General features: G+C 42.6%; 3 protein-coding genes and 1 long non-coding RNA gene across 29 annotated transcripts in view; 2 read left to right on the forward strand and 2 right to left on the reverse strand.

Annotated features, from left to right (window-relative positions):
- Positions 1-1694: 1694 nt before the first annotated feature.
- On the forward strand, positions 1695-2681 carry LOC127011547 (uncharacterized). 2 transcript variants are annotated; one of them, XR_007764572.1, is made up of 3 exons: positions 1695-1781; positions 1837-1986; positions 2042-2681. It is a non-coding gene; the product is annotated as an uncharacterized LOC127011547 (long non-coding RNA). The 2 variants fall into 2 exon arrangements; XR_007764571.1 differs by having other exon boundaries at positions 1716-1986; positions 2042-2448; positions 2508-2681.
- Positions 2682-7006: 4325 nt separating this feature from the next.
- On the reverse strand, positions 7007-8516 carry LOC108027036 (homeobox protein bagpipe). Its single transcript, XM_017098236.2, has 2 exons — positions 7930-8516; positions 7007-7838 (listed from the first exon to the last, which is right to left on the reverse strand). The coding sequence occupies exons 1-2, from the start codon at positions 8399-8401 to the stop codon at positions 7135-7137; spliced, it is 1176 nt and encodes a 391-aa protein (XP_016953725.1). The 5' UTR covers positions 8402-8516; the 3' UTR covers positions 7007-7134.
- An 8690-nt stretch (positions 8517-17206) lies between these two features.
- Positions 17207-20245, reverse strand: LOC108027060 (muscle-specific homeobox protein tinman). Its single transcript, XM_017098269.3, has 3 exons — positions 20004-20245; positions 18425-19053; positions 17207-17784 (listed from the first exon to the last, which is right to left on the reverse strand). The coding sequence occupies exons 1-3, from the start codon at positions 20183-20185 to the stop codon at positions 17351-17353; spliced, it is 1245 nt and encodes a 414-aa protein (XP_016953758.1). The 5' UTR covers positions 20186-20245; the 3' UTR covers positions 17207-17350.
- A 3994-nt stretch (positions 20246-24239) lies between these two features.
- The window catches only part of LOC108027157 (modifier of mdg4), a 28512-nt gene continuing 27411 nt past the window's right edge, over positions 24240-25340 (forward strand). For all 25 annotated transcript variants that reach the window (XM_017098403.3, XM_017098409.3, XM_017098406.3 and 22 more), the window contains exons 1-3: positions 24240-24400; positions 24657-24914; positions 24975-25114. In XM_017098403.3, the coding sequence (XP_016953892.1) occupies positions 24701-24914; positions 24975-25114 (354 nt within the window). In that variant the 5' untranslated portion in view covers positions 24240-24400; positions 24657-24700. The remainder of the gene's footprint in view (positions 24401-24656; positions 24915-24974; positions 25115-25340) is intronic.

The raw sequence follows: 25340 nt of genomic DNA on the forward strand, positions 1-25340 counted from the left end.
AGGGTTACATGCACGGCCCATCGGCTTTATTATTGGTATTTGTAACACATGATTACGCTTTATTGTAAACAAAAGCGTCGATAAACAGGCAAACACACGCACGCACTAATGATATGTTAATGCAGATGGCGCACAGGGCGTATGAGTGCTGTTTTGAGTGTGGGCAGCGGAAGGGGTGAGCCCAGAGCTGTTTGGCTGTCAACGGCTTAGGCAAATAAACTTAAAACCATCCCAGGCGGTGGAATGTGCTTATGCGAGGGCAGCGCGAACGATGAAGACAGGTTAACGAGGAGGTGCTCCAGAAGGAATCGTTAATTGACCGCCAATTCAGATGGTCACCTTTGAATGCGGCCCAATCAAAGTTGGCTAACCAAGGGAGGGAAGGATTAGTTTTTTGAGCTGATGTTTTGATACACTTTTTATTTAACAAAGGATAAACGAGTTTTCTTCCTATATAGGGAAAAGATTAGATCTGTGCAAAAATACTGTCATATTAAGTACACTTTTTCTCCAAGATTAATGTTAATAAAATGTTTAATATATTAAAAAGAAAATGCAAAAAAAGTTATATGGTATAATCCAAAATTAAAGTGCTTTGATATTTATACCCGTATATCTTAAATGTGTATATTTATTTAGAAAAACTTATATACCAAGAATTCATTTACTTTCAAGAGATTTTCTTATATCTAAAATGCAAATGTTAATTGAGATTTTTTTAATATTTAAAAATTACTCCCAAGTAAATATGCTGCATTTTCTAATGTTATCCTTATGATATCAATTGTGTCATACCCTCTGGAAGGTCACAGAAAGCTGACCACCCCGGGAAGCCAAAGCTGTCGACACGCCGCAGCGTTTAAGTGTAATTTTCTTCTTATTCAATTGAAGCATGTCCTTTGCCGGCAGGATAACTCTCCAACTCACTGCAAGGCACTGAGGAACTCCTCGGGCCACCAGCACCCGGCTCGTTAAAAATTCACTTCAGCCCTCGCTTTCACTTCGGGTAAACATAATGGCCGTTCATTTGCGCCCGTCTGGGCTCTGTCCCGACCCACTCAGCCACCCAGCCACCCTGCCACCCTGCCACCCAGCCACCCTGCCACCCAGCCACCCTGCCACCCAGCAGAAATTGCAAGAAAATGTTCTTTTCGAATCGAAGACGAGCGCTCAGGACAATTGCGTACGTGTGCGCCAGGACCGAGCTCAAAAAGGGGGGAAACCCAAGAAAAAGGAGAACTGAGCGGAAAAGAAAAGCCAAGAAAAGTGAATGTCCCATCTTGTGCGCCATGTAATTTGCTCTCTTGCCATGTGCTTCATCAGAAAGGAAATTGAAAATTGCTGCTAATAGCTGCCGCCACTGGAGTGGGTGTGGCCGATAGGCGTTTGGGTGGCAGGACGAAGGATTTCTCAGGACAATGATTATGAAAAAATAAAAGGGAAAATGAGGAGAGGTAAAGGAGGCCACTAAGAAAAGTAGGTGGAATTCATTTGAAATTACTCAGCTTAGTGACGAAAGCTAACGAGGCGTTAAGCTGCTCTTCTCCGGCAATTTGATGTTGATTTATGCATTGCACAAAATTCTGGGTAATTGCAGTGCCTAAAAGCCAATTAGTGGAAGCCCAGGTAAGACCTTTTCTTCAGAATGGTATATTAAAAATGATTAACTCAGTATACTCGTATGTCACTGTCAAGCAATGTTCGAGGATGCATACGTAAAATTGCGAAAGTATCCTATCACCCATTTTCACGGTGCTTCCCTAGTTTGTGCCCCAGAACTGGTATGTTTATAGCCTAAAGCATTTGATTTATTTATCCCAAAGAGCACCTGGTCAGCTGTGAGTCCCTGAAGCACCTACACCTGGTGAATCACTCCTGATCGCTGGATGGAACACTGTTTACACAGAGCAATGGGCACTTAAACAGGCTCTAAGCGCTTTTATGTTGTTCCAAATAAATGAAGGAAAACAAAAGATTAACGACCCAGTAAGTTGCAGGTGCTCGCCAAAAGATTCCGATCCGACAAAAGTTTTCCACGCAGGAAACTGATTCATTGAAGTGTTTACCCATAACGACACCATTCAGTTTGTTTTCCCATCCCGAGCCATCCAAACACTTTTCGGTGCCAAATGCTGCAGGCGGCGAGAAGCAGATCCCGCCCGTTCACATACCAAGTGACTGTTTATCAACGGATCTTCAAGTGTTTTTTCGACTGGTAGCGCTCTATTAGTAGCGCTCAGGCAGCTGATAAGGCGGTCCATTGGGCAAGGCCAGATACAGGCCAGATCGAACCCCGAACATCGCATCTCACCCACTCAGGGCTCGGGCCGGGGCCAATCTAACGCCCCTAATCGACCAAATGTCTATTGCGACTTTAATTGCCGGGCATTACGAGTCGGCAGGTCCATTAAAACGTTAATTAAGTTGCCCCATGGAACTCGGACACATGTGCGTATCCCAAATCTCTCTCAGCCTAGAGCTACACCACAACATTTTCATCTGAACAGCTCGCGAAAAAACAAACCATCCATCTAGAGCTAGTTGGACCCAACTCAGCGTTTGCCGATTTGAATGGCTGTCCATAAAGCGCGATGAGCTAAAAGGAAGAAGAACGCCAAATCGTTTTATGCATGCGGTAAAAATGAGAAATTTTTTACCCGAAATTTGAACAATAAACAAAATCACAAAAGCCAAAACATTTATCATTCAATCTGATGCCTCTGGGCGGCCGTTCTCGAAATCATTTAAATGATTTTTATTTGAAGCCAAACAAGCAAGGAGTGGCCGCAGTGCGCTGGATCTGATTTGGATTCGGATTTGGCATTGCGCAAAGATCTCCCCAACAGCTGCCGCACGGCAGATTGAGTTGGAAATTGAATTTCGAATCGAAATTGAGGTGGGTGGCCATTTTGTGGGGCGGCGACGCGCCGAACAACTTGCGCAAATAGCACCATCATCAACAATTGGTGCGAGTGCGCGAGTGTGCGAGTATAATATCATCCGCCCGCGCGGGTCTGTGGGCTGGGTTCCCAGGAATTCTCGGGGACCGCACACAGTCACCGCTCGGTTCGGTTGGCTAATGAAAAGCTGGAAAACAATTAACTATAAATTAAACGCACAATTTTCAAAACAAAATAAACATAAATGGGCCGGGCAGCATTTGTACTCCGCTTTCCGTGTGCTGTTTACACAGCAATCGCGTTTCCGTGGGTGTGAGTGGGTTAATCGCTCGGGGAGCAGACGATTCATTTACCTAGGCAAACCGAAGGGAGGATCTATCCCACCAGTGGCACACCCCATCGCCCGCCCGGCGGCGAAGCAATTAGGCAGTGTCGCTGGCTCCAGTTCCTTTCGGGATTCCCCTCTTAGCACCAGGTCCATCCCATAAAACGAAGAGCACAGCTTCAGCAACAAATCGGGGTGGTGATGGCATTCAAATACCCTTCAAAGGCGATAGATTAGTGCATTTATATGTAAAAAAAAAAAAACAGAACTCTGTCAAGCCAAGCTTTTTAAATAAGTTTTTATTTTATTTATATTTGTTTTACCTCCAATTAAAAAAGGGAACGAACACATATACACAGCGATAATAAATTATGTACTGGTACTATCGTAGAACATATTTACTCTAGAAAGTGGTTTTCAAATTTCGCATTAAGATGTAGTGTTTCCTAAAATATGTAAGATACAAACCAATTGTTTCCCATATTTTTGGATCAATGTGTGATTAAACTAACCCGAAGAAAATAATAAAAGTAAAGCAGTATTATTTTAGTGTTTCAATAAATGCCGATAATAAGCATTCCCGTTTCAATAAATATGACACACTTATACTAAACAGAAAGTGTAAGTTAGAAATGAGGAACTAAAATTTCTGTTCGAAAGGGTGTGTTTTCCAATCAAAGAGGTCCCAATATTTCATGGACTCCCCAAGGCGAAGAGTAGCCGCTCTAGAGTTTGGAGTCTAGTTGATGAATTTGTTGTGGAGTTATTCCTACCAAGAACTGTTAGTAGCAGGCCTGTTGCATAAACAAAGGCAGCAACGCGGCAGAGCAACACGTGCAACAACACGAACAACAACAATAGCAGGGGCAGTGGCAAGAGCAATAGCCATCTAGAAGCGGTGCCTGCAAATCGAAGTGTCAGTCGCAGTCAAAAATCTCCCAGCCTCCTTTTATGGCGCACATGTGTGCAGCAGACGACGTCGATTCCGAGCGGCCGGAGATCGAGGGATCTGGACTTGCCTGGGATGGGGACTCGGATGCGATATCCAAGGGGCGACGATCAGGAGCACGGGGAGACAACGCCAAAAACGCTAAGGCAAAGTGCATCGAAATGGGCCAAAACAAAACAAGACTGCAGCGCATTTTATAATAAGTGAACATTTCGGGCCTTTTGTTTACACTTTAAGCTGTCCGGGCCCTGGTCTTGGCGTTTTCTTTTGAATTCCCCATCTCGCCATTAAATGCACTCTCTGCTTAAGAATGCAGGCCTCCGCGAAATGTTTAACAAATAGCGAATGGCGAGAATCGCCGAATTGTTTACCCCGCCCGAGGACGTCCGGTGACAGGCGACGACTAATTGCAGTTCAAAGATTGCGCATACGCCACTTGGGCCCAGGGCCCATGACTAATTTCCATATTAATTACAAGTCAAACAGCGGCGGCCCGGTTTAAAAGGATTGCCGTCAAGTAGCTGACATCTCGTGGCACCCCGGCCTCATGTGAGGCGATGTGTGTCGTAAAAAGGTTGCATAAACAAATCCGGAGGCGGCGCAGTATAAACAAATTAGTAGCCAGGCCGCCGGCAGCAGGACGAGCGGGTTCACTCCAGGACCACATGCAGCGAGTGTTCTTCAACCCTTCAGCGGGCTAACACGAAGTCCGAAGCGTGCTATAAAACCGAAAATGAAACCGAAACTCAAAGATGCCTTGAATCCGCAGGGGGAGAAGAGGGAGAGTCCGTGGAGTGGGAAGGGCCTCGAAAATTCACTCATATCCTTCGAAAGCCACTCAATCTGTGTTTCCACTCAAGCATTTTTATTGTAGGTTGGGAGTATAAACTACACAGCATTTTGTTTCTGTACTCATTACTCATTAAATAAGTACATGGAGGTTCATTACATTTTTAAGAAAATCTAAGATTATCTTAGCATTTGTTGAAATTTATATTCTACTACTACTACTTTAATGAAGGACTAACTAATGCTTGTAGCTTATTTAGAACTATATCTTTAGCTTGATATTTTACCTTTAAAATAATCCTTGACCTTGCCAAGAATTGATACAGTTCCGCTTACGTCATAGTCTACATATACTTACATATTTTCTAAAATAATATTTGATAATAATGATGAAAATAAACTAATTGCACAAACAAGAAACATAAATGAACGCTTTGTAGAGCCTAGTAACCAAAAGATACAGACTCGCACCGCTGAAACTCGTATTGACACAAGTAATTACAGCTGTCAATCGATTTTAGTGTCCCAAATTTGTCAAATGCCTGCGGGCTTTTAGTCTGAGAATGCGCCCAAGAGCAGCGTACGTACTTAGAGAGATCGCTGGTACTATGATTGTTTTTTCAGTTGGCAGTCAGCAGACGCGCGTTCAATGTTCCACTTCCGAGGACCAGCACTCGGAAGAATTAACCCCAAAGATACTTCTGGCGCCAAAGGATTGCATACGATGAAATAATAAATAATAAAGTAGGATTTAAAAAAATATATTTAAATTGTAAAACCCAATTTTAGAAACATTTTATTCAAGGAGGGGATGGGGTAAGTACTGTCAATGGCAATTTGAAAATGTTGCACAAGAAATCCGAGCAACCTTGTTGCCAACCGCCCCCCAGCCCTCTGAAGTGGATGTTTAGCACTGATCGGTCGATTACGTTCTTCACGGTCACATGTCCCTTTCAGATCCTGGGCGTCAGTTGGTGATTCTATTTGTTTGTTTGTAAACATCGCCTGGTAGGCCGTTGGAATTGTCGCCGCCGGACACTTGAGGCTTGTCCTCCTCGTCGTCAGCCACCAACTGTGCCGCTAAGGATGCGTCTATGTCCGTTCCCATCCCTCCCCCTCCCGCGATGATCTCGTGCGAAAGCGCCCGGGGATCGTGTGTAAGTCGGTGGTTTGTGGGTCACAGACGTCCGGCCCGACCCTCCTGACACATTGAAGCACTTCTGTGTCGACGTTGAGTGGGCCGTCACAGTCGGTCATCATCAGCGGCTTTTGGATTTGGGACTTCGGTTTTCGCAAGGCTCCGGCCACACGCATGGCCACTTCAGCGGAACGCCTCTCGAGGCCCTCCTCCGCCCGATCGCTGTCATTCTTGAGGGTCTGAGGTTCGAGGGGCCTCTCCCGCCTGTTGATGCGAATTGAGGTCATGTGGTATCAATTTCTACAACAATCGCGGGCGAGCTTCGATAACTCTTTCAAAAATTCCTTTCTACGCTACAACTACAATCAGATTTTAAAGCAAATACGATTCCAGTAATCGTTAGTTGAAAATGTTCCATGTTTTTTAAACATTTTTCTTTAGTTCTTCAGTACCATATAACCGTAGATATTCTACAACTATAAAAGTTCATGCCAAAGATGTAAAAGAGTGCATCAACTTTACTTCCACTCAATAAGACTTTTCTTTCCATAAATGTAATGTCTGTGTATTCAGAATATACCTAAACACATTGGCTAGGATTTCATCCATTCAACGAGGCTTTTAATCTTCTTTTAGTTTACCATAAGGACAATATACAAACAACTTGTTAAACTCACTCATATATTTCTGGCTAAATATCTACATTATTTTATAATTATAAGTGTTTAATTTAGTTTCACTTTAAAGATTTATTGTGACCATAAAATACAGAAAATACTTTCTTTCGTGACAAGGAAAAATAAACCCAATACAACAAATTACCAGAGGATAGTAAAACCCTTAACCAATTACCCAAGTAACCACACCAAGTTTCTTTTCATATATGATTTTATTTAGCTCTCGGGTAGGTACAACTAAAACTTAAGGCTACTAAAGCTATGGGACATCTACAGGTTACACATGTACGCTAAAACACAATTTCTACGGCTATCACAAAAAAGTAACCCCCTCCGGGACGCAGATCCATCCAGATCTAGTCGATCTCCACGTTCTCGTCGCCATCCTCCGCCGCCGAGTGAACGCTCTCGGCGCCGCTCTCCACGCTCATCACCTGGCCGCTGGGACTGGGACAGGGGGTGCGCTGTGGACGCATTGCGCCCGGCAGGGGCAGGGGAACGGGCGACGAGGAGGCCGAGGAGGCGGTCACGAAGCTGGACGACTGGGTGGGCGGCGGTATGGGCTGCGGCACCTTGTGCTGCGGGTAGAAGTACGGGAAGGGCATCTGCATCTGGGGCAGCGGCAGACCGCCGTAGGCCAGCTGCAGCTGGTGCCGGTAAATGTTGATCAGGGCGGGATCCAGGCCGTGCCCCGCCCCCGGGGCGGCCATGTGGGCGTAGGTGGTGCTGCCGTCCTCGCGCACCAGCACCTGGACAGGCACCCTCTTGCTGGCCCCCAGCAGAGCCGCCTCGTGCTGCTGGATCTGCTTGCGCTTGGTCTTGTAGCGTCGGTTCTGGAACCAGATCTTCACCTGGGTCTCCGTCAGCCGAAGGCTCTTGGCCATCTCGCTGCGCTCCGGGCCAGATAGGTAGCGCTGTTGGGCAAAACGGCGCTCCAGCTCGAAGACCTGGGCATGGCTGAAAGCGGCACGCGACCGCTTCTTGCGGCTCAAGCCACTGCCGTCGTGGGAAAGGGGCGATTCGGAGGGCGAGCTGCTCAAAGGAGGCGGTGAGTCACAGTCTGCAACGGGAAAATTAGGGAAAATTAGCCAAACCAATTTATAAAAGAGCAAACAATGGAGGGTTCCATTAGCCAGGCTTTTAAAACTTACCGGAGTCGTTGCTGGTGCAGCGCCTCATGTCCAGGGGAGCGGCGAGGGTGGATCCAAAGTAGGCCAATTTGCGCTGCATGTAGTCCGCGGCGCTGGAGTTCGAGGTGCCCGTTGCCTGGTGATGGTGGCTCTGATGGGTCTGATGGCCATGGTGGTTATTGTTGTCCATTGCCGCCGCATAGTACTGCAGGTAGTTGGCCGTGGGCCGGGTGTTGGCTGCTTGCAGCTCCTTGGATTGGGCCAGCTTGTACAGACTGAGATCGCGGCAGCAGAGTGGTGGAGATTTGGAGGCGGACCGCTCGCGATCGGTGGGCTTCAGCTTTTCCGCTTCCGGTTCGGAGTCCACGCTGGACATGCGACGCGTTTCCGGACTGCTGCGCGTCAGGATGTCGTTGATGGAGAAGGGCGTGGTCAGGGACTTGCTCAGACCCGCCATCGCAGCACTCACACCCGCACTTTCCATATTCAGCATGTTTTGGAATTTATTGAATATTTTTGGGCCTTTTTCTAGGGGTTTTCCTAGTCTGTTTCTCTCGACACTTGTTCACTACGGATTTTCCTTCGGTTTTCCGATCTTTACGGCTCGAGGGCTGCGCTGCGAATGTGCTTGAGCCGGACGCTCCGGGCTGTCTTTAAATAGCCGCCCAGATCCCCGGCGAGAACCACTCGCCTCCTCGGAGTGGAACTGTGCTCGACACTCAAGTGGCATCTGGTGGTGGTGGATATGGGCATTCGATTGCTCCCATTGGTGGACTCGAAATGTGGCCGGAGAGCCTTTTGAGTTTCCTCTCAAGTGCGTAAACAAAAGTTGTCGTAAAATGGTTACGGCTGCCTCTACTTATAGGAATATATATGGTGAGCCTTATTTCCTAGGGGAGTGCATGCATCCTGTTTATTGTTTATAACCCTGCTAACTGCTCTCCCGAATTCCGTATTTTATATTTCGGGTACAGTCTCCCCAGTGCAATCCTGCACTACACATTCACCAGTTCGACCTGCATCATTTGTTTGGGTTAACGATTTGTTTAGAACTTAAATCATTTGGAAGGAACTCGAAAAGGTATCCGTAGACTCGCACTCGTGCCTCTAAGTAGGTTAGTTGGGTAATGGAACCGATTGGGATTGGAAACCAAAACTAAACAACACTTTAATGGGGCCGCAGGAATGCATTTTCTTGGGGCATTTGTTTACATTCTTACTTGGTTTTTAGTAAACTCAGGTCACTGTTTTTCATACCCCTCATATTTTTAGAGTTATATTATTAGTTATTAGACAGTTTTACACTTTCAAAACAGATATTTTATTTTTTTTCGAATAACATTTCACATTTTCAATATATAAGTTTTAGAGGATCCATCTTTGAATAGTACGATAAACTAAAACTTTATGTTTAAGTGCAGCACTTAAGAACAAACCTTCATATCTGAGACTATCATCTAAAAGAATCGGAATGTTCTATAGAAATTTAAAATTTAGAGATACTGGTTTATTTAATATTATGTTTTTTAATTAGATGAAATAATATATTTAGAAAGTAAGTTGTTATACTTAGCTATATATGAACGTAATGTTAAAAGTTATAATATATATTAACTTGAAATTCTTTAATTAGGACCGTAATCGATGGTGTAAGTATCTGCTGGTAGAAAACCAAACCTGGAGATGTGGGGCCCTCAACCCTGAGATTACCGTGGGAGTTCTCGGAGAAAGTGCCCGCCATTGGCTGCTCCGGGGCCCAAAGAGCACTCTTCCTCGCTGATTGGATGCTCGGCAGAGATGGCAACATGGCTGCGCACTCGCTCGGAGAAGCACTCATTCACATTCACTCGACTCGAGTGAACCGCTGGGAACAAGCCCGAGGAAAACCAGCACATGTTCTCGCCGCCTCGCCGTTGGGGGTGTCTTTCGTGCCCTTTTGTGCGGCGATTTCTGGCCCGGTGCGATTCCCTGCCCTCCACTACACTTCACACCTTCGGGCTATAATCTTTTTATTGCCAATTCAGTGGCTCTTAATGCCGCGGGCGCCGAAAAGTCAGGCCAACAATGGAAGACCAGCTCGAAAGGGGGAGGGTGTGGGGGTGAGCTCCTTGTTTTGCGGTCAGATTTGAGTAACCAATTCGGGTCCAAGTGCGGTGTGCGATTGGGACTGGGATCGGGCAGGAACTGCTACTCGTTATTCCTTTTCGACTGAATGCCTCTCGATAATACCCGAATAATTAGTGTGGTAATAATGCTAGTCGCACGCGCCGGAAAAGAGCGGATCTCGGACTGTGTTGTCGCTAATTTGGTTAGCTTCTTCTGCTGATGCGATTACCCTTGAATGGAGCAGGTATTCGATTACATGAAGAGGGGGTGGCCCAGGCCCACCATGAATATCCTGCCCTCCACCTCATGATGAATTGGCGTTTTCAATTAAACGCGACAGTTTCTTGTTTGATTTCGGGACTCCCACTCCACCCCCAAACGGAATTGTTGTCCTCGTGGTATTGAGTTTTATTTAATGGTTTATCAAAAGCCACTTCAAATGTTTGCATTTCCCTGTTTTCCTTATCATTCATTGCTCTGGCCCAGAAACCCGATCCCTCTGCGGCACTTTAGCGTTGAGCAGACGCAAGTGTTCCTCGTCGTCGCTAGGTTGGCATTGACTTTTACACCCACCCACTCCTCAGTAGGGTAAATCATATTTTTTGTTAGGGCGTACTTCGCCGCATCGTTATATTCAGTATGCCACCGTAAGATAAGCCAATAAAGCGGTCGACTTTACTTTTGATCACATTTTAACAAGCCCTTGCCAATTTGAAAAGGTTTTGAGAATAAAATGTCCTCAATTTAATAAATATTGCTTCTTTTAGTGACGTACAACTCAGTCATTTGGGAAAAAATCATACATTAACTTACTCTACTTAGGGGAACAAAAGAAAAATGGAAATATATAGGTAGCAAGGAATATTTTAATGCGCCACCTACTCGCATTTGTTATGTGGGCGTTAGGGTGGGCGTGTCATATTTTTTCAGGTCAATCCGCGCTAGAATGGGCGTGGCACCCCACTGAAACAAACTTGCACTTCGTAGGAAGCCCAGGAATCTTTTATAATTTCCTAGATCTCAGAGTTCAGATCGACTCGGCTAGTGATCCTCATCAAGAATATATATACTTTATGGGGTCGGAAACATATTTTCCGACCAATCTAGGATAAAAATGTTTTTACTTTATTATTTTCCTATTAGTGGAAAAGTAAAACAGCAACGTTGCTTGTTATACCATTTCCACTCGTGTAGCATGTGAAATAAATCTTTTTCGACACCCCTGTAACTTTAGCTTCTAATGACGCTAGATTATAAATTTCGTTATCAGCGTAATAATTTCGTAATTAGCACGCCCAAAAGTCGCTTAAATCTGTGCTGAGTAGGTTGTCCAACCTTTTTATTTAAATTTGAATTAACAAAATAAATCAATTTTAATGAAATAATACATTTTTTTATTGATAATCTAAATAGAATTTGTTTTTTTTTTAAGCATTAGCCAACAAGGATAAAACGGGTTGACCAGCTTAAATAATTCCCAGCACAAATTTAAAACTTGCGCCGATAGTATTTATCGTAATCGATTGGTGATGGCATCCGAGACAACAACCATATATTCTACTTGCACGCCGCAATGTAACTTACAGCCGGTTCGTGTCAAAACGTAAGCGAACGAAGTGTCGCTGTTAAATTTCAACAGCGCTGTTAAGATGCATCGAAATCTAACAGTGGCAAAGGAAGGCAACGGCATAGACCCCGTGTCATAGAGTAATTTCATCAAATTCAAGAAGTTGTTTCCTACACTTTCAAACAAACTTTTAACTTTGTTTCTTGGCCACAGATCATAGCCGCAAGCATTCCCTCTGCTGGAGATGCGTGTTGGTCATTGTCAGAATAACCGTCTCCCAGGTCTAAAAATCCAACTACACGGTCAGACTTTGGGATATATTTAATCCTAGCTTTATGCTCATTTTAATGTTCTGGAATGTATTGACGTTATAATTCGTTTCTGCACTGCCCTCAATTTTGCGCACAAATTTAACCATTCCGAAAATTTATGTTGTATTTTTTCTTCTTCACTCTGAGTTGAAAATTATTGACTTTCAAATTTCATAATTTTGGAAATAAGTGAATAAATCAGTGAGGAGAGTGAGGAAAGTTGATATCAGAAATTTTTTTTAAGGTGCGATCGTCACTAATTAAGAATTTAAACGATTTCAAGACTCTAAAATAGAGTATGGATAACGGTGGTCACATCCCCTCGGTGCAAGAGCAGATCAAAATCATAGAAGTAATAATGTTAAATTCAAAACCCCACGAGGGCAGAAATTGAAAATCCGCAAGGGAAGAAATTCAAAATCTACATAGCTAGAAATAGCACTGATTCAATATCTCTAGGAGATGGAATGAAAGTCAACATAATTGTGTTGTTAACATGATTGTGGACTTATTTATAATTTAACATTCGATATATATATTTTGGTATTTTGATACTTATAAAGTCTTTGGTTATTTTTGTATTAATTGGGCTTTTATAAGAAGTCGGTCACTCTAATCAATGAAAGTAAATTTAATTTTAGTTTTTGTTATACAAATATCGAATTTTACATATTTTCATCGATATGTATCATTACCAAAGTTACGCCATCGTTCCAGCCGGGTTACCCGCGGCGTACCCCCTGGCGTACCCACCAGCCTATCCCCCTATCTCATTAATTTTGGTCCAGGATGAGGTAGTCTCATTATTTTATTTATCGATTTTGAAATGTCCGCAAATAAAAAATTAAAATTATACTTTAATAATGAAAATAAAACAACTTAAAATTAAATACTACATTTTGTTAATGTTGGGTTCATGCATTAAATTCCTTTTTTGGAAACTCCTCGCTGCATTCGAGCCATCAGGATTTTTTAATCGAAATCGAAATAATTGGGAGAGCTCAAGTCATAAGCCCTCTAATGCAACATTAAAGATGTAAAACGAAAACAAAAAATTCCTTATTGAATTTATCTAACTTTTGAACTCTCTGGAAATTAAAAGACATGCAAATGTACAATTAGTTTAACAATCTGACAAGAATCCTAGCACTCCATTGAAATGCAATTTTATATCTTTTCCAAAAAACGACAAATACAAAAATCACTTAAACTCTGAGAAAGTACTGAATAAAAACACTTAACTTTTTTCTATATATATGATATTCATGGGGAACCATTTTTAATTTCGATCCAAGTTCTTGGCTTTCAATTGTCTTGGTGTTTTTTATCATTTTTATACCCTTTCAGAGGGTATACTGATTTAGTTCCATATTATTTTCCCACTAATTTCCCGATTGTTCCTATGACAGCTGTATGATATAGATAACCGATTTTGATAAAATTAATTGAAAATTCAGAACTAATTAAAAAATTTTATTTCCAAGCTGAGAAGGTTAAATATCAAAAAGCACGAAAGCTAGAATTTGTTGTATATAATTTTCCAACCAATTTTCCGATCGTTCCTATGACAGCAACATCATATAGTCCTCCGATTTTGATAAAATTTAATTCGAAATTTGTATCCCGATAGCTTTAAAACTGAGACTAGTTTGCGTAGAAACGGACAGACGGACGGACAGACGGACAGAGGGACATGGCTAGATCGACTCGTCTAGTGACGCTGATCAAGAATATGTATACTTTATAGGGTCAGAAACGTTTCCTTCACTGCGTTGCAAACTTCTGACTTCGGACTACTCCAACAACATACAGATGTAAAAAAAATTGCCTAAAAAAAGGAATGCATGAATTCCGCAAGCCGAAGTTAACTTCTACTCTTGTTTTAATGCACTTTGTACAGAAGCAGGTTTGGTTGACAGATATGTAGAATTTGGCTTGAAACTATATTGATTTTAAAAGTAAAGAATCAATCTTAAACATAAAAATACATTTCTGGCCATTCATATGTTTTGCAATAAACTTTATCGTTATTTTTGACGTCTCTAATCCTATAAATTTATAAAAATACGGCGAAGGGAATATCATTTAATCGGTTGAAGAGATTCCTTAGAGGCTCCCCAAGTAGATTAGGATGCTGGGTGCCGGCGGAAGGAACTCGAATTTCATCAATTTTAGAGCGACATCAACGCCATGGGATTATTGGCTTGTTCGGATTTAACTTCTTGAGTGCCAGTTTCCACACGCCATAAATCAAATGCTCCAAAATGCCGCCGCTCGGATTCCGAATGCAATTACTCAATTAATTTGAATATAATTGTCACAATTTCCCACTTGAAAGCCACACAAAACCATAAGCCAACGGACATAAACCAGAGACAGCCAGAACTTGTGCGGTTCGGAGGGGCAAATGTAAGACGAGATCGCAATTTTATGCGCACATCAAATAAAAATGTATACAGGCATGGATGGATTTTCCGATAAAATGTCAAAGGCTTTAATGGAGTCTGCCAGAGTCACTCTGGCATCCACTTGACAGCATTGGATCTGGCTCTGGATCTGGAGCAGTGACAGCGAGGGTGATAGGCGAAAAGGGAAAGTGGAAGCATGGACGAAGACAAGGGTCGCCTTTGAGATACCCCTGATTAACATACATCGCGATTTTACCAATCCTCATACTAGATGAGCATGCTGGGACTCTTATACCACTCTATATAATTATTATACCCAGAAATATTAGTCTTACTTTATATGTGTTTATCATATCTTTTGACTATTAAGTATCTTAAAAATATGTTTATTCTAGGTTCAAGACCCTTTAGGTTCCTTTTCTCGAGAGTAGATTTAAATAATATAAAAATTTTAAATACTGCAGATGAAAAACAGCCTTTACTTGTTTATAATAATAATAAGTTAATTATTCAAATTAGTTATGCATGCCCAAGAGTTTAGCACCAGTACTGGGTATAATTACGTAATTGATCTGGCGGCATTATTCAAAGGCTGCGGAAATGGAAACTGTTCTGGCCCCAAAACCACCGACAGTGCTGTTGCCATTGTAGCCTTTTCATATTGTTTATTTATTGTTGTTAATAAATCTTAATTTGCTTACCTTACGCTTGCTTTGGCGGTGTGTCGCATTGAGGAAATGCAAATGAGAGCAGTGAAAGCAGTCGAGAGAAAGGGGAAAGTGAGGGGGCGAGGTCACAGCTGCGACTGCGGCCCCAGAACCTTTGATCCTCTGACGGAACATGAATTAAACGGCGCTACAGGGCGAACTCTAGCCTGGCTTATCGCCAACTCCCCGATCCTTCGTGTGATATATGGGAATGACAAATTCTCCACTTGAGAGTTGCGTCGGTCTAGACTCCAGACCGAGATCCTCCGGGCCGAGATCCTCGGCGGAGGGGAACACGTCGCCGCAACATTGCCGCCGACAGTGAAAGACGAGACCGTAATTGTTTACGGGTCGCCGATTCACATTCCGCCCTCGCGACGGGGGCGTGTCCGGTCAGTGTGGTCCATTAGGTCATGTTTAGTGCCACTTGACATGCATTATCCTCCTGCGCCTGCGAGGGCGTTTTGTTTGCCACTCCAAGGTCGACTCCTCTGGGTCGCTGGGAGCCAGAATACCAACTCCTCTCGTAAATGTGTCTGCAGAAATCCCCAAATCCCCTCTTAAAAAACGTTGTTTTGGTATGTAATCAAACTATTTGTAAATAATTTTATTGGAGATACAAATTCGTTCATTCTATTTAGTAATTTCTATTTTGGAAATTTTTTATTAATCATAGAAATATTTGGGTATATATACAATACATGTTGGATATCTTCAAAAAGAATCCTTGTTGTAGTAAGCTTAAATATTGAAAATTTTATTAATAGTATATTGCAGTTATGCCAAATGTGCGTGTTTATATAAATAAATATGTGATAAATATGTATAGGTAATGCAACTAGAGTTTAAGTAGTTATTATAAAAAGATGTAGCTGTCGAACAAATACTAGTTTTAAATAAGAGTTTAAGTATTAATTGCTTTTAGGGTAGTGTTAAAATATTTTAAAATTTTAAAATCTGAGCTTTGAATTTGTTTTTTAAAGTTGGAAAATCATGACTTTTTTTGTACACTGTTGCCAAAAGTTTAAACTTAAGGTACATGGAGGAACTGGCCATAGTCGCTTATACTTTTATTCGTATAGAGTTGCTTTGTTTCACTAGTCCGTTCACTAGTTCACTAGAAGTCCGTATGCAATGACCCAAAATTAGTTTAAAACAATTAAATAGCTCCCTGTAGAAAAACAATTATAGAAGGCTGTATCTGTGTGTTCATTAGAGCTAATCCCGCGATCCACGTGATTGACACTTAACCCAGGGCAGCGGAATCGGGGTCTCCACCCGACGGCTCACCCCAGAAGCTCCGGCTGTCAGAAATGTGGAAACCCAAGCCAGCCGAAAGTGTGATCAGCTGCACTTGTTGGTCTGTGGCCGCAACCTCCCCTCGCCGTTTGACCCCACCCCCGCCTTGTGTTTGTGGAGTAATTGATACGCCACTGCCACAACACCACCGACTCTGATCCGATCCAACACCAACAGAATCCGGAATCCGAGCCAGAAACAGCCCCAATGAAATATTAGCCCTTGCCCCGATGGCTGTCATAACAGGCGAGGAGGAGCATGCTCTTCGTATCTCAACGAGGGTATCTGTAGCTGTATCTGTGGAGGCAGGAAAACATTTTACTGTTGCATCGGTGCCACTTAAACGTTTCATAAATGCAACCTTTGTAGTGTCTGCCGCCAACGCACTTCCCCTTTCCCCGAGGAGGAATCCCTGCGAAAAGTTGGAAAAGGGAAAACATTTCCAGCTCTAAACGGAAATTGTTGTGTTTTCATTCGCCTTTGAATTCGTTTTTCATAAAACTGATCGCTCGCTCCGATAAAATTGATTTATGCGGCGATCGGCGGCAATTATACGCAGATGCGGTGCCTAATGGATTGGTGGCCGATCGAAGGGGGTTCATAAAGATATAAATACGAGTGCGGGAGAGCAAGGAGTCATGGACATTTAAATGGTGTAATTTTTCTTTGACAAAGGCTGAACCAGGCAAAAAAGCTAATGAACTTTACATCGAATGAAATAATATTCAATACATTTATATTTTATATGATGTAAAATTATTTGGTAGAAATAAAACGGTCTTTGAATCTATAAATCTTCAAAGTAAATTGATATGTCATACATGGTTCTATCAAAATATTTAAATATTTCTCCCGAAGATACAGTTGTATGATCATTAACAAATAAATTTTCCCAAACAGTTCGTCTTAAACTTCATTTATTGTCCAATATGTACATAAAACAAGGTACTAGAGCTATGAGGCGTTTGCTTACACTACCACGTACGTTCTGCTTGAAACTGCAATAAATTAGAGACTCGAGTCCTTCGTCCTGTGAGCTGTGGGCTACTGCATGTGCGGGATCTGCTGCTGCTGGGATTGCTGGATGGTCGGGGGCCACATCACGTGGTTGGGGATCGGCGGGGGCAGCGAGCTGGGCGAGTGCAGGGGCTCGGACTTCAGCTTCAGGTGCTTGGCGATGCCCTCGCAGTCGATGTCACCGCGCTTGGACTTGTAGCGCCGATTCTGGAACCAGATCTTAACCTGCGTCGCCGAGAGATTCAGCTTCTGGGCGATTATCTCGCGCTCCGCTCCGGTCAGATACTTTTTCAGCCGAAAGCGACATTCCAGCTCCAGGACCTGGGCCTGCGAGAAAAGCACGCGCGGCTTTCGCTTCATCCTTGGCTTGGAGGATCCATTGTTGCTGCCATGGGTACCGGTGCCGCTTACGCTGTTCTTACGCAGCTCTGACCGCGAGGAGGTCACCTGGCTGTTGTCCTCTGAAAGGTTAGGGTTAAAGTTATATTAGTATATTATTTTTTATTTTATTAATATATTATTTATTTATTTATTGAATCTTAGGATTACTAGCATCGTCTCAGGAAAAATATTTCAATATTTTAAAAGTGCTAAGGATTTTAATGTTAATTTCTGTACTCCATAGGTCTCCATGAAAGATACTTTTCGACGATACTGAACATAACTATTGTTAAATAACCTAAATTCATTGATCATATTAAAATGATTTATCAAAAGTATTTTTTTTATTTTTTATATTCTGTTTGATTTGGAGTTTAATTTTTTTATAACTAATGTTTCGAGTTTTATAACAAAAGTCAGGTTGTTTACAAGATTATAACCGTTCCCTTATTTCAACTGAAGTTTATCTTCGGCATAAGCACTCTAGGAGTCTTTTAAAGAAATTTTTAATCGTCGGTGTTTACCTACAAATTTAGGATTACCAAAGCATAATGTCCTATAACCTACTACTAATAGCAATATTTAATAAATATCGTTTCATATAACGTGTAAATGTTTTTGAATAATTATAAATAAGAAAAAACAAAAAATAATATTTCAGATGTTCTACCTTATTTTTTTCCAGGGTTTACAGCCACCCTATTTTAATTAAATACTCACTTCTCTTTACACCCTCCTCGCCACTGTGAATGCTCCTTAGCGACGCCGAGTTGCTGGCCGTCTCCATGAGGCGCTGCGTCAGGGGGTTCCCGCAGAGCTTTTGCGCCGGCGTTTGCAGGCTGTCCACCTCCGCGGAGCTGTTGAGGTCCAGGGTGGGCGAGGGCGTCACATAGGGCGTGGGGATGTACTCGTTCTTAATGCCCACCGCCGAGGGCGGGGCTCCGCCGTACACCTCTCCGCTTAGGGTTCCGGTTCCGGCGTAGTTGTAGTTGTAGGTGGCGGGACTTTGGTAGGCCGTCGCCGAGGATCCGGCGTAAAACGGCGAGGCGGACATGTTGTAGGCCGAGGCCGAGGGCTGGAAACTCTGGTGGGGATGTCCGTGGTGATGCTGGAACATGTGGGCGGGCATTCCGTAGTCCTGGTAGCCGCCGTACAGCTGATGGGGCGGGGGTGGCAGGAGTGGCGACAGGGAGGCCGATGTGGTGGTGGTGCCATCGTCCAAGTGCTGCGGATGCAGTTGCTGCGGGACCGAAAACTCGGATTGCTGGTGCTGCTGGTACTGATGCGGGTGCTGGTGGAGATGTGGCTGGTACTCGTTGGCGCCATAGAGCGCCGATGCAGCGGTGGCACTGCGGGAAAGCAGGGAAATGGGAAAGGCGGAAGGTTAGACACGGGGCTACAGATGCATGGCCGCCATATGTTGCATCACGCCGGACCCTGCGGACACACCGGCTCCCCGGGCCGGAGACTTTCTGCCCACTTCCTGCTGGCGCGACAGGATCCCGGGTGACATCATTTCATGGCTCATCAGGAAATTAAGGACGCCCCTGGGCGGCGGACACACATGCGAATCACACATGTTGACCAGCCCAAAAAGGATCGGCTGACCACCTAACTGACGACTGCCTGCCTCGGACCTTGTTGTTCTTATTGTTAACACTGTGTGTCCTCATCTCTGTCTTCGTCCTCTTGTACAAATAACGATGATTTGTCGAAGCCCCTGCCCCGATCCTACGACTGACTCTCCGGTCCCAGGTCCTATTTGCAATTCATGCTCTCTGTGTGTTTTCATAGGATTTCTTCTGCTACGTCTCGACGGAAGGTTATCAAAACATTATCTTTCGTTGGAAAATTGGTAGAAATTAATTTTCCTATGGAGCCCTATTAAATAAAAATAAATAAAATGCGCTTGGGAACGGGATGGGCGCTGTCTTCGGGAAGAAGTTACTGACAGGTAGAAGTGAAAGAGGTGTTCCAGAAGATGCTGGGTAATAAGTAAACACCGGTTGAACAACAGTTGGTCTGGGGTTGTCCTTAAGCTTATACTTTTTAGATTCTCCAGCGACTTCTAAGACATATAAGAAGGATTACAAATTGGCGATCTTATATCATTTACTAACTATTCTTGGAATTCTATGCCTTTAATTATTATTCCTTAACCGAATCTTACTGATCCCTATATCACATTGGCTTTGCAATTCTACTCTATTCCAAATACATTATTCTTCTGAATCATAGTGGAACAGATCATTTTTAAAATAAAATCCCCAATGGTTAGGTGCAAGCGCTGAAAGCTTACCTCTCGAGGTGTCCGTAGGCGCCTTCGTAGGCCTCCGTTTGGTTGACCATGTTCAGTATATCCTTGACCGAAAACGGAGTGGTGTTCAGGGCATCCGCGTTTGTGAGACCGCCCGGACTGGGGGACTGGTTGTAGTCGTAGTAGCCACCCGATTGAGCCTGCTGCTGATGGTGCTGCAACATCCTCGCGACGCGATCACTTGGCCACTTGAGAAGCACTTAGAATTTAAATAAATACAACGATTTGCCAAATCGCACTTGAACTTGCGACACTTGAAGGGGTAGCTCGGGTGTAGTTGGCTAATCAAGTAGGTGGCGGAGTACTATGCCCCCGCGCGAACCGTAAGCGAACTGGTCGAGACCCGTAACCCGTAACCCGTGAGCCGAGAGCCGAAAGCCGTAAAGTGCCGTTCCGATGCGCACTCGACCGTGTCTGCAATTTGTCAGCTCGATTTCGGTACTGAGCGAGTACTTCTTGCACCCAGACCGCCTTGTGGCATGCTGCTCTTGTGCCACACACACACGGGTACCGTTGGGGGAAAATGGCCGCCCAGAGGCCAATCACAGCGCAGCATCGGAATGCGGACTCTCCATCTCGCTCTCGGTCTGCTACTTTCGGACAGAGATGCGCGTTCTTAATATTGAGAAAGCATTTGCGTACAACTAGTATTATTTTAAAAAATTAATTTAAAATAGTAAAAAATTACTTATGTATTTGTGCATCGCCATATTAATATAATTTCTTTAGGATCCCAATCATGTATAAAAATATGATATAAGCCAGAGCGTACTTTGTCCATTTTCGTTACATTTGTGATTCATAACAAATCTTTCAGTAACCTACTCTATGAGCACCCTCCTTCCTCGAGCTGTATGGAAACGACCATGTGTACACTCTACGTATGTATATCTTTAAACAGTCACACACATTGTACCTTGCCACCAGATTCGATAACTGACTCCTCCGCATTTCCACTTGCAACGTCACGATTCCTCTGCCTGCTCCCTGTTGTTATTAGTTGTTTGTTCGCAGCCACTTTATGCAGATTTTGTTTCGCTACTTGAGCTTGAGTATCTGCTTTTATTATTGTAAAGTCCTTAAGTTTTATAGTCCCTTTATGTTTCTGCTTGCGTATTCTGCATGAACTGGATGTCGAGTGGCGCTCAAGTGCAGATTTTCGCACACTTGATACTATGAGTTTACTAAGCTAGCAGTGATCAAGTATTAATCGCATGTTTGTACGTTTGCACTTTTAAATCACTTTGTAAGAAACAAATGTTTTGTCAGAAAAATCAATCAGAAAAAGAGAATTTTCAGCGTGGATGCAAAAGTTTCAAGCTGGGCTGAGATTATTTCTACCTACCTCTTATATAATTAGTAAGAGTTTTTCCGCATGCACAACATATTTAATATTCAACTGTAAAAAAAGTAATTTTAAATAGTTTTGCTTGCTTTGTACAATATGTATAAGCAAATGTTGAAAAACAAGCATTTTTATGACGCATCACAAAAATAAAAATAAAAGGGCTTCGAAAATATCAGATCTCGACATCATAAATATGTGATTTCTAAAGTGGACCCACAATAGTTATGCTCCCTGTATTACAAAACTTATCCTGTTCAGAATATAAATATCTATATCATTTTATTTGTTTGAACTATTTTGTGTTCGGATGTGAGTTACACCGATAACGACAGCGACGAGTTCTTAAAATGTTTTTATTGTCAGAACGATTTCGATCGTTTCTTTCGTGCTCCCCATGGTAGTTAGTCGACCTTTAAAAGTTTTCCGAAACCAAAACAAGGATCTCGAAGCGAAAAAATTATAGACTTTTTAAGCGAACCATTTTTTTGCCAGCACCGAGTACTAACAAAAATAACTCTACAAAAATGTTGACAACCATGAGACTGATTTAAATCGACGATGAGAGCGAGAAGTTCTTAATCGGTTTCTTAATTTAATTTGTGTTCTGAACGTGGCCGATGGACTTTTTGCTCGTAGCCAAATCCACACCCGAGAAGTGAATAATTCTAAAATAATTATAACTGGAGGTATAAGTCTTGCTTGGTCTTTTCTGAAAAATGATCCGTCATTAAGAAACTCCTTTTGCTTGCAAAGAGAAAGTGCTCTACAGAAATGTTGAGAACCATGAGACTAACTTACTAACTCTCGACGATGAGAGCGAGGAGTTCCTAAACGGATCCTTTTTAAATGTGTGTTCAGGAAGTGGCTGATGGACTTTTGCCACAATAGCCAAAAATAATTCATGTAAAATAAGAAAAAACGAAATAGAAAAACTTAAAATGTCAAAAAAAAAAGTTTTTTAATAAGACTGCCTAACTAATAGGGAAATTGGAAGAGCTGAAAAATAAATATATGAATTTGGTATCAAAAATAAATTGCCCAAAGTACGCTGACTTTGTTGTTTGTGGTACAACTCAGGGGCAGCCAGAATAGAGGTGCAAAAAAATCGATAGTAATATATAATTATAATATCGATGGTTGGCCGCCGGTCACCGACTTCGATATTTTTCAGACTATCACGATAGTTTTACAAAAAATTCCCATGACTTGGACTTCGAAGGAACAAGAAGGTACGCATATTTTGCGCACAAAAAAAATTTAATATATACTAATTTTCTCTAGTTTCGACAGAAATATTCAGATATTGGTTCCGGTGTTGTTGTGGTTAAAGAAAGCGAGGAACGATGTGCACTTTTGATTGAAAAGTGTAAAAAACGTCTTTTTCCCCATGAAGAAAGGTCCTTCACTCGGTGGGCCACAATTTTAGACCCTCGGTTTAAAAAAGAGGGTTTCAGGTCCCCCTTTAATGCGGAGCAAGCCGTATCTTTGCTAGAAAAAACACTTTCTTCTCTACCCCATACCAACAAGGAACCCAATTTAACCACCCAACCACCAAAACCGAAATCTTCGCTCCTCAATTTTGTAAAATAAAACATAGAGCTTAAACAGAGGTCTAGCAAAGTTGAGTCGATAATTCAAATAAGGCAGTATTTTGAAAAACTGAACATTGATGAAAATCAGGACCTATTGGAGTACTGGAAGGTAAGTTAATAAAAGCTAAAAGTACTATTCTTTAAAGCCAAAAACCGTCCACAATTGTTATTTGTTAACAAAAATTGGTTTTTAACCAAAGAAATGTAATATAATTTCTCCTGCCAAATATGAAATAAAAAGATCTCGTTTGAATTTAAACTGAATGCGTTTTTAATTAAAACCGGGGTATTCATGTAAAACCAATATAATAGGAGTATCCCCTTTAAAAATTATTTTAAGTATGTTGGTTTTACATGAATACCCCTAATGTTTATATTTGAGCTATAGTATCGCGATAGTATCGAGGTTTAGTCTGCAAACTATCAAAACTAAAGTGCAGTGTGACAGCAGCACAGTAAATCTAATTATGTTGTCAGCATTTTTAGTGTTTGACTAAAGACCACTTTCCATTCCGGTATTTTTCAATGTGTAACTCGGAGGAAAAAGTATTTTGGTTTTAAGGTTTTGGACCATTGTTTACGTCAAAAAAAAGTAAAATTTAGCGATTTTTGTTGTTTTCATAATCAAACAGCAAATGACTGGGTTCGATTATCTAGCAGAAAAATATCAAAAAAAATATGAGTATTTTTGCGAAACGTTAAAAGAATTAGAATGTCATATCTTGATAAGCTCGTTATACAATTTTCAAACGATTGGCATCCACAACTAATAAATGTATAAAATGGAAAATTTGCGAAAAAATTAGTTCTTAGAATCAGCCAAAGCTGTCCTGAATTTGGTTCCACATTATTTTTGACCAAGTTATACAAAAAAATTACAAGAAAGAATATTGGTTTTTGGCCAAGCCTTTATTTTCCATAAAATTTTCTCTTTCTTAATTAATTTTTAATTAATTACATTTTTAATTGCAGAAAACTGGTCCAGATGTAGAGTAAGTTTTAAAATAAAAGAAAAGTGTTGTTCGAAAGTTAAAACTTGTTTTTATCACATCAAACTTTTGACTTTTATTAATAACAAACTACACAGTCGTTACTTTAGTCCATTTTCAGTTTTCGTTTAAAAGGAAGCAGACGAATTGTAGATGGCGTATTAGGACTGTTAACAGCGGTGGTATAGATGGCGGTTCAGAACTCTGTTAGTTGGATTTAGTGTGACCGTCTATGCATGTAACCGTATATGCAACGCATCGCGCTATCCAGACGACATGGTATTTTGGCCAACGGTATCACCAAGGTATTACAATTACCCAAAGCGGTCACACTTCCTACGTCGTTGAAAAAAATCGGACGAGTTCTGCGCGTTGTCCGCGCGAGAATAAAACTACGTTACATCTGTGGCTTTGAGTATTTATTTTCAATGATACATATCCAACAGAGAGGTGAGTAACTGCTTTGCTGGTAGATACTTGCAACGTTTTGCGGCGAGTCAGTGAAATAAAAGCCTCGCACACACACACATGCATACACTCCCGAGTACAGACGCGTGAAAATTTCCCTGTTTTTTTGGCTGCGTTGCATTTTCTGTGTGTGCTGCTAACTTTTTCGGCCCTCGCCGCTGGCTGTAAACAATGCTTTCGGCCAGTTGGTCAGTTAAAAGATTCTACTAACGACCGTGCAATGCATTTTCGCCTGCAGCCAACTAACGCATAGATACAGAAAAGTATTGATTTTCGTCCAAGATGGCGGACGACGAGCAATTCAGCTTGTGCTGGAACAACTTCAACACGAATTTGTCGGCTGGCTTCCACGAGTCGCTATGTCGCGGCGACCTGGTGGACGTCTCGCTGGCCGCCGAGGGGCACATAGTGAAGGCCCACCGCCTGGTGTTGTCCGTCTGCTCGCCCTTCTTCCGCAAGATGTTCACCCAGATGCCGTCGAACACCCACGCCATCGGTGAGTACTGCCGCCGCCTTCCCTGTTGCCCCTTGCTAATGGACCCCCTATCCCACGCAGTATTCCTGAACAACGTGAGCCACTCGGCGCTGAAGGACCTCATCCAGTTCATGTACTGCGGCGAGGTCAACGTGAAGCAGGACGCCCTGCCCGCGTTTATTAGCACCGCGGAATCGCTGCAAATCAAGGGGCTAACGGATGTGAGTACAGACATACATAGCACACTGGGTTCTGGGCATATACCCTCTGAGAGGGGCTGACAGCAGCGAAGGCAAGAACAACAACCCGCGCAGCGCCTTTCGCGCCCAATACATACACACGCGCGAGCGTCTGTATAAGAGCTGGTTTGACTGTACCGAGAAATTTCTCGCAAACCAAATGCCAAAAGGCACGCGTGCCAGAGCGGGACCACCATAGCTACAGTGC

Source organism: Drosophila biarmipes, chromosome 3R, assembly GCF_025231255.1.
Source record: "Drosophila biarmipes strain raj3 chromosome 3R, RU_DBia_V1.1, whole genome shotgun sequence".
In the NCBI taxonomy this organism is placed as follows: Eukaryota; Metazoa; Arthropoda; class Insecta; order Diptera; family Drosophilidae; genus Drosophila; species Drosophila biarmipes.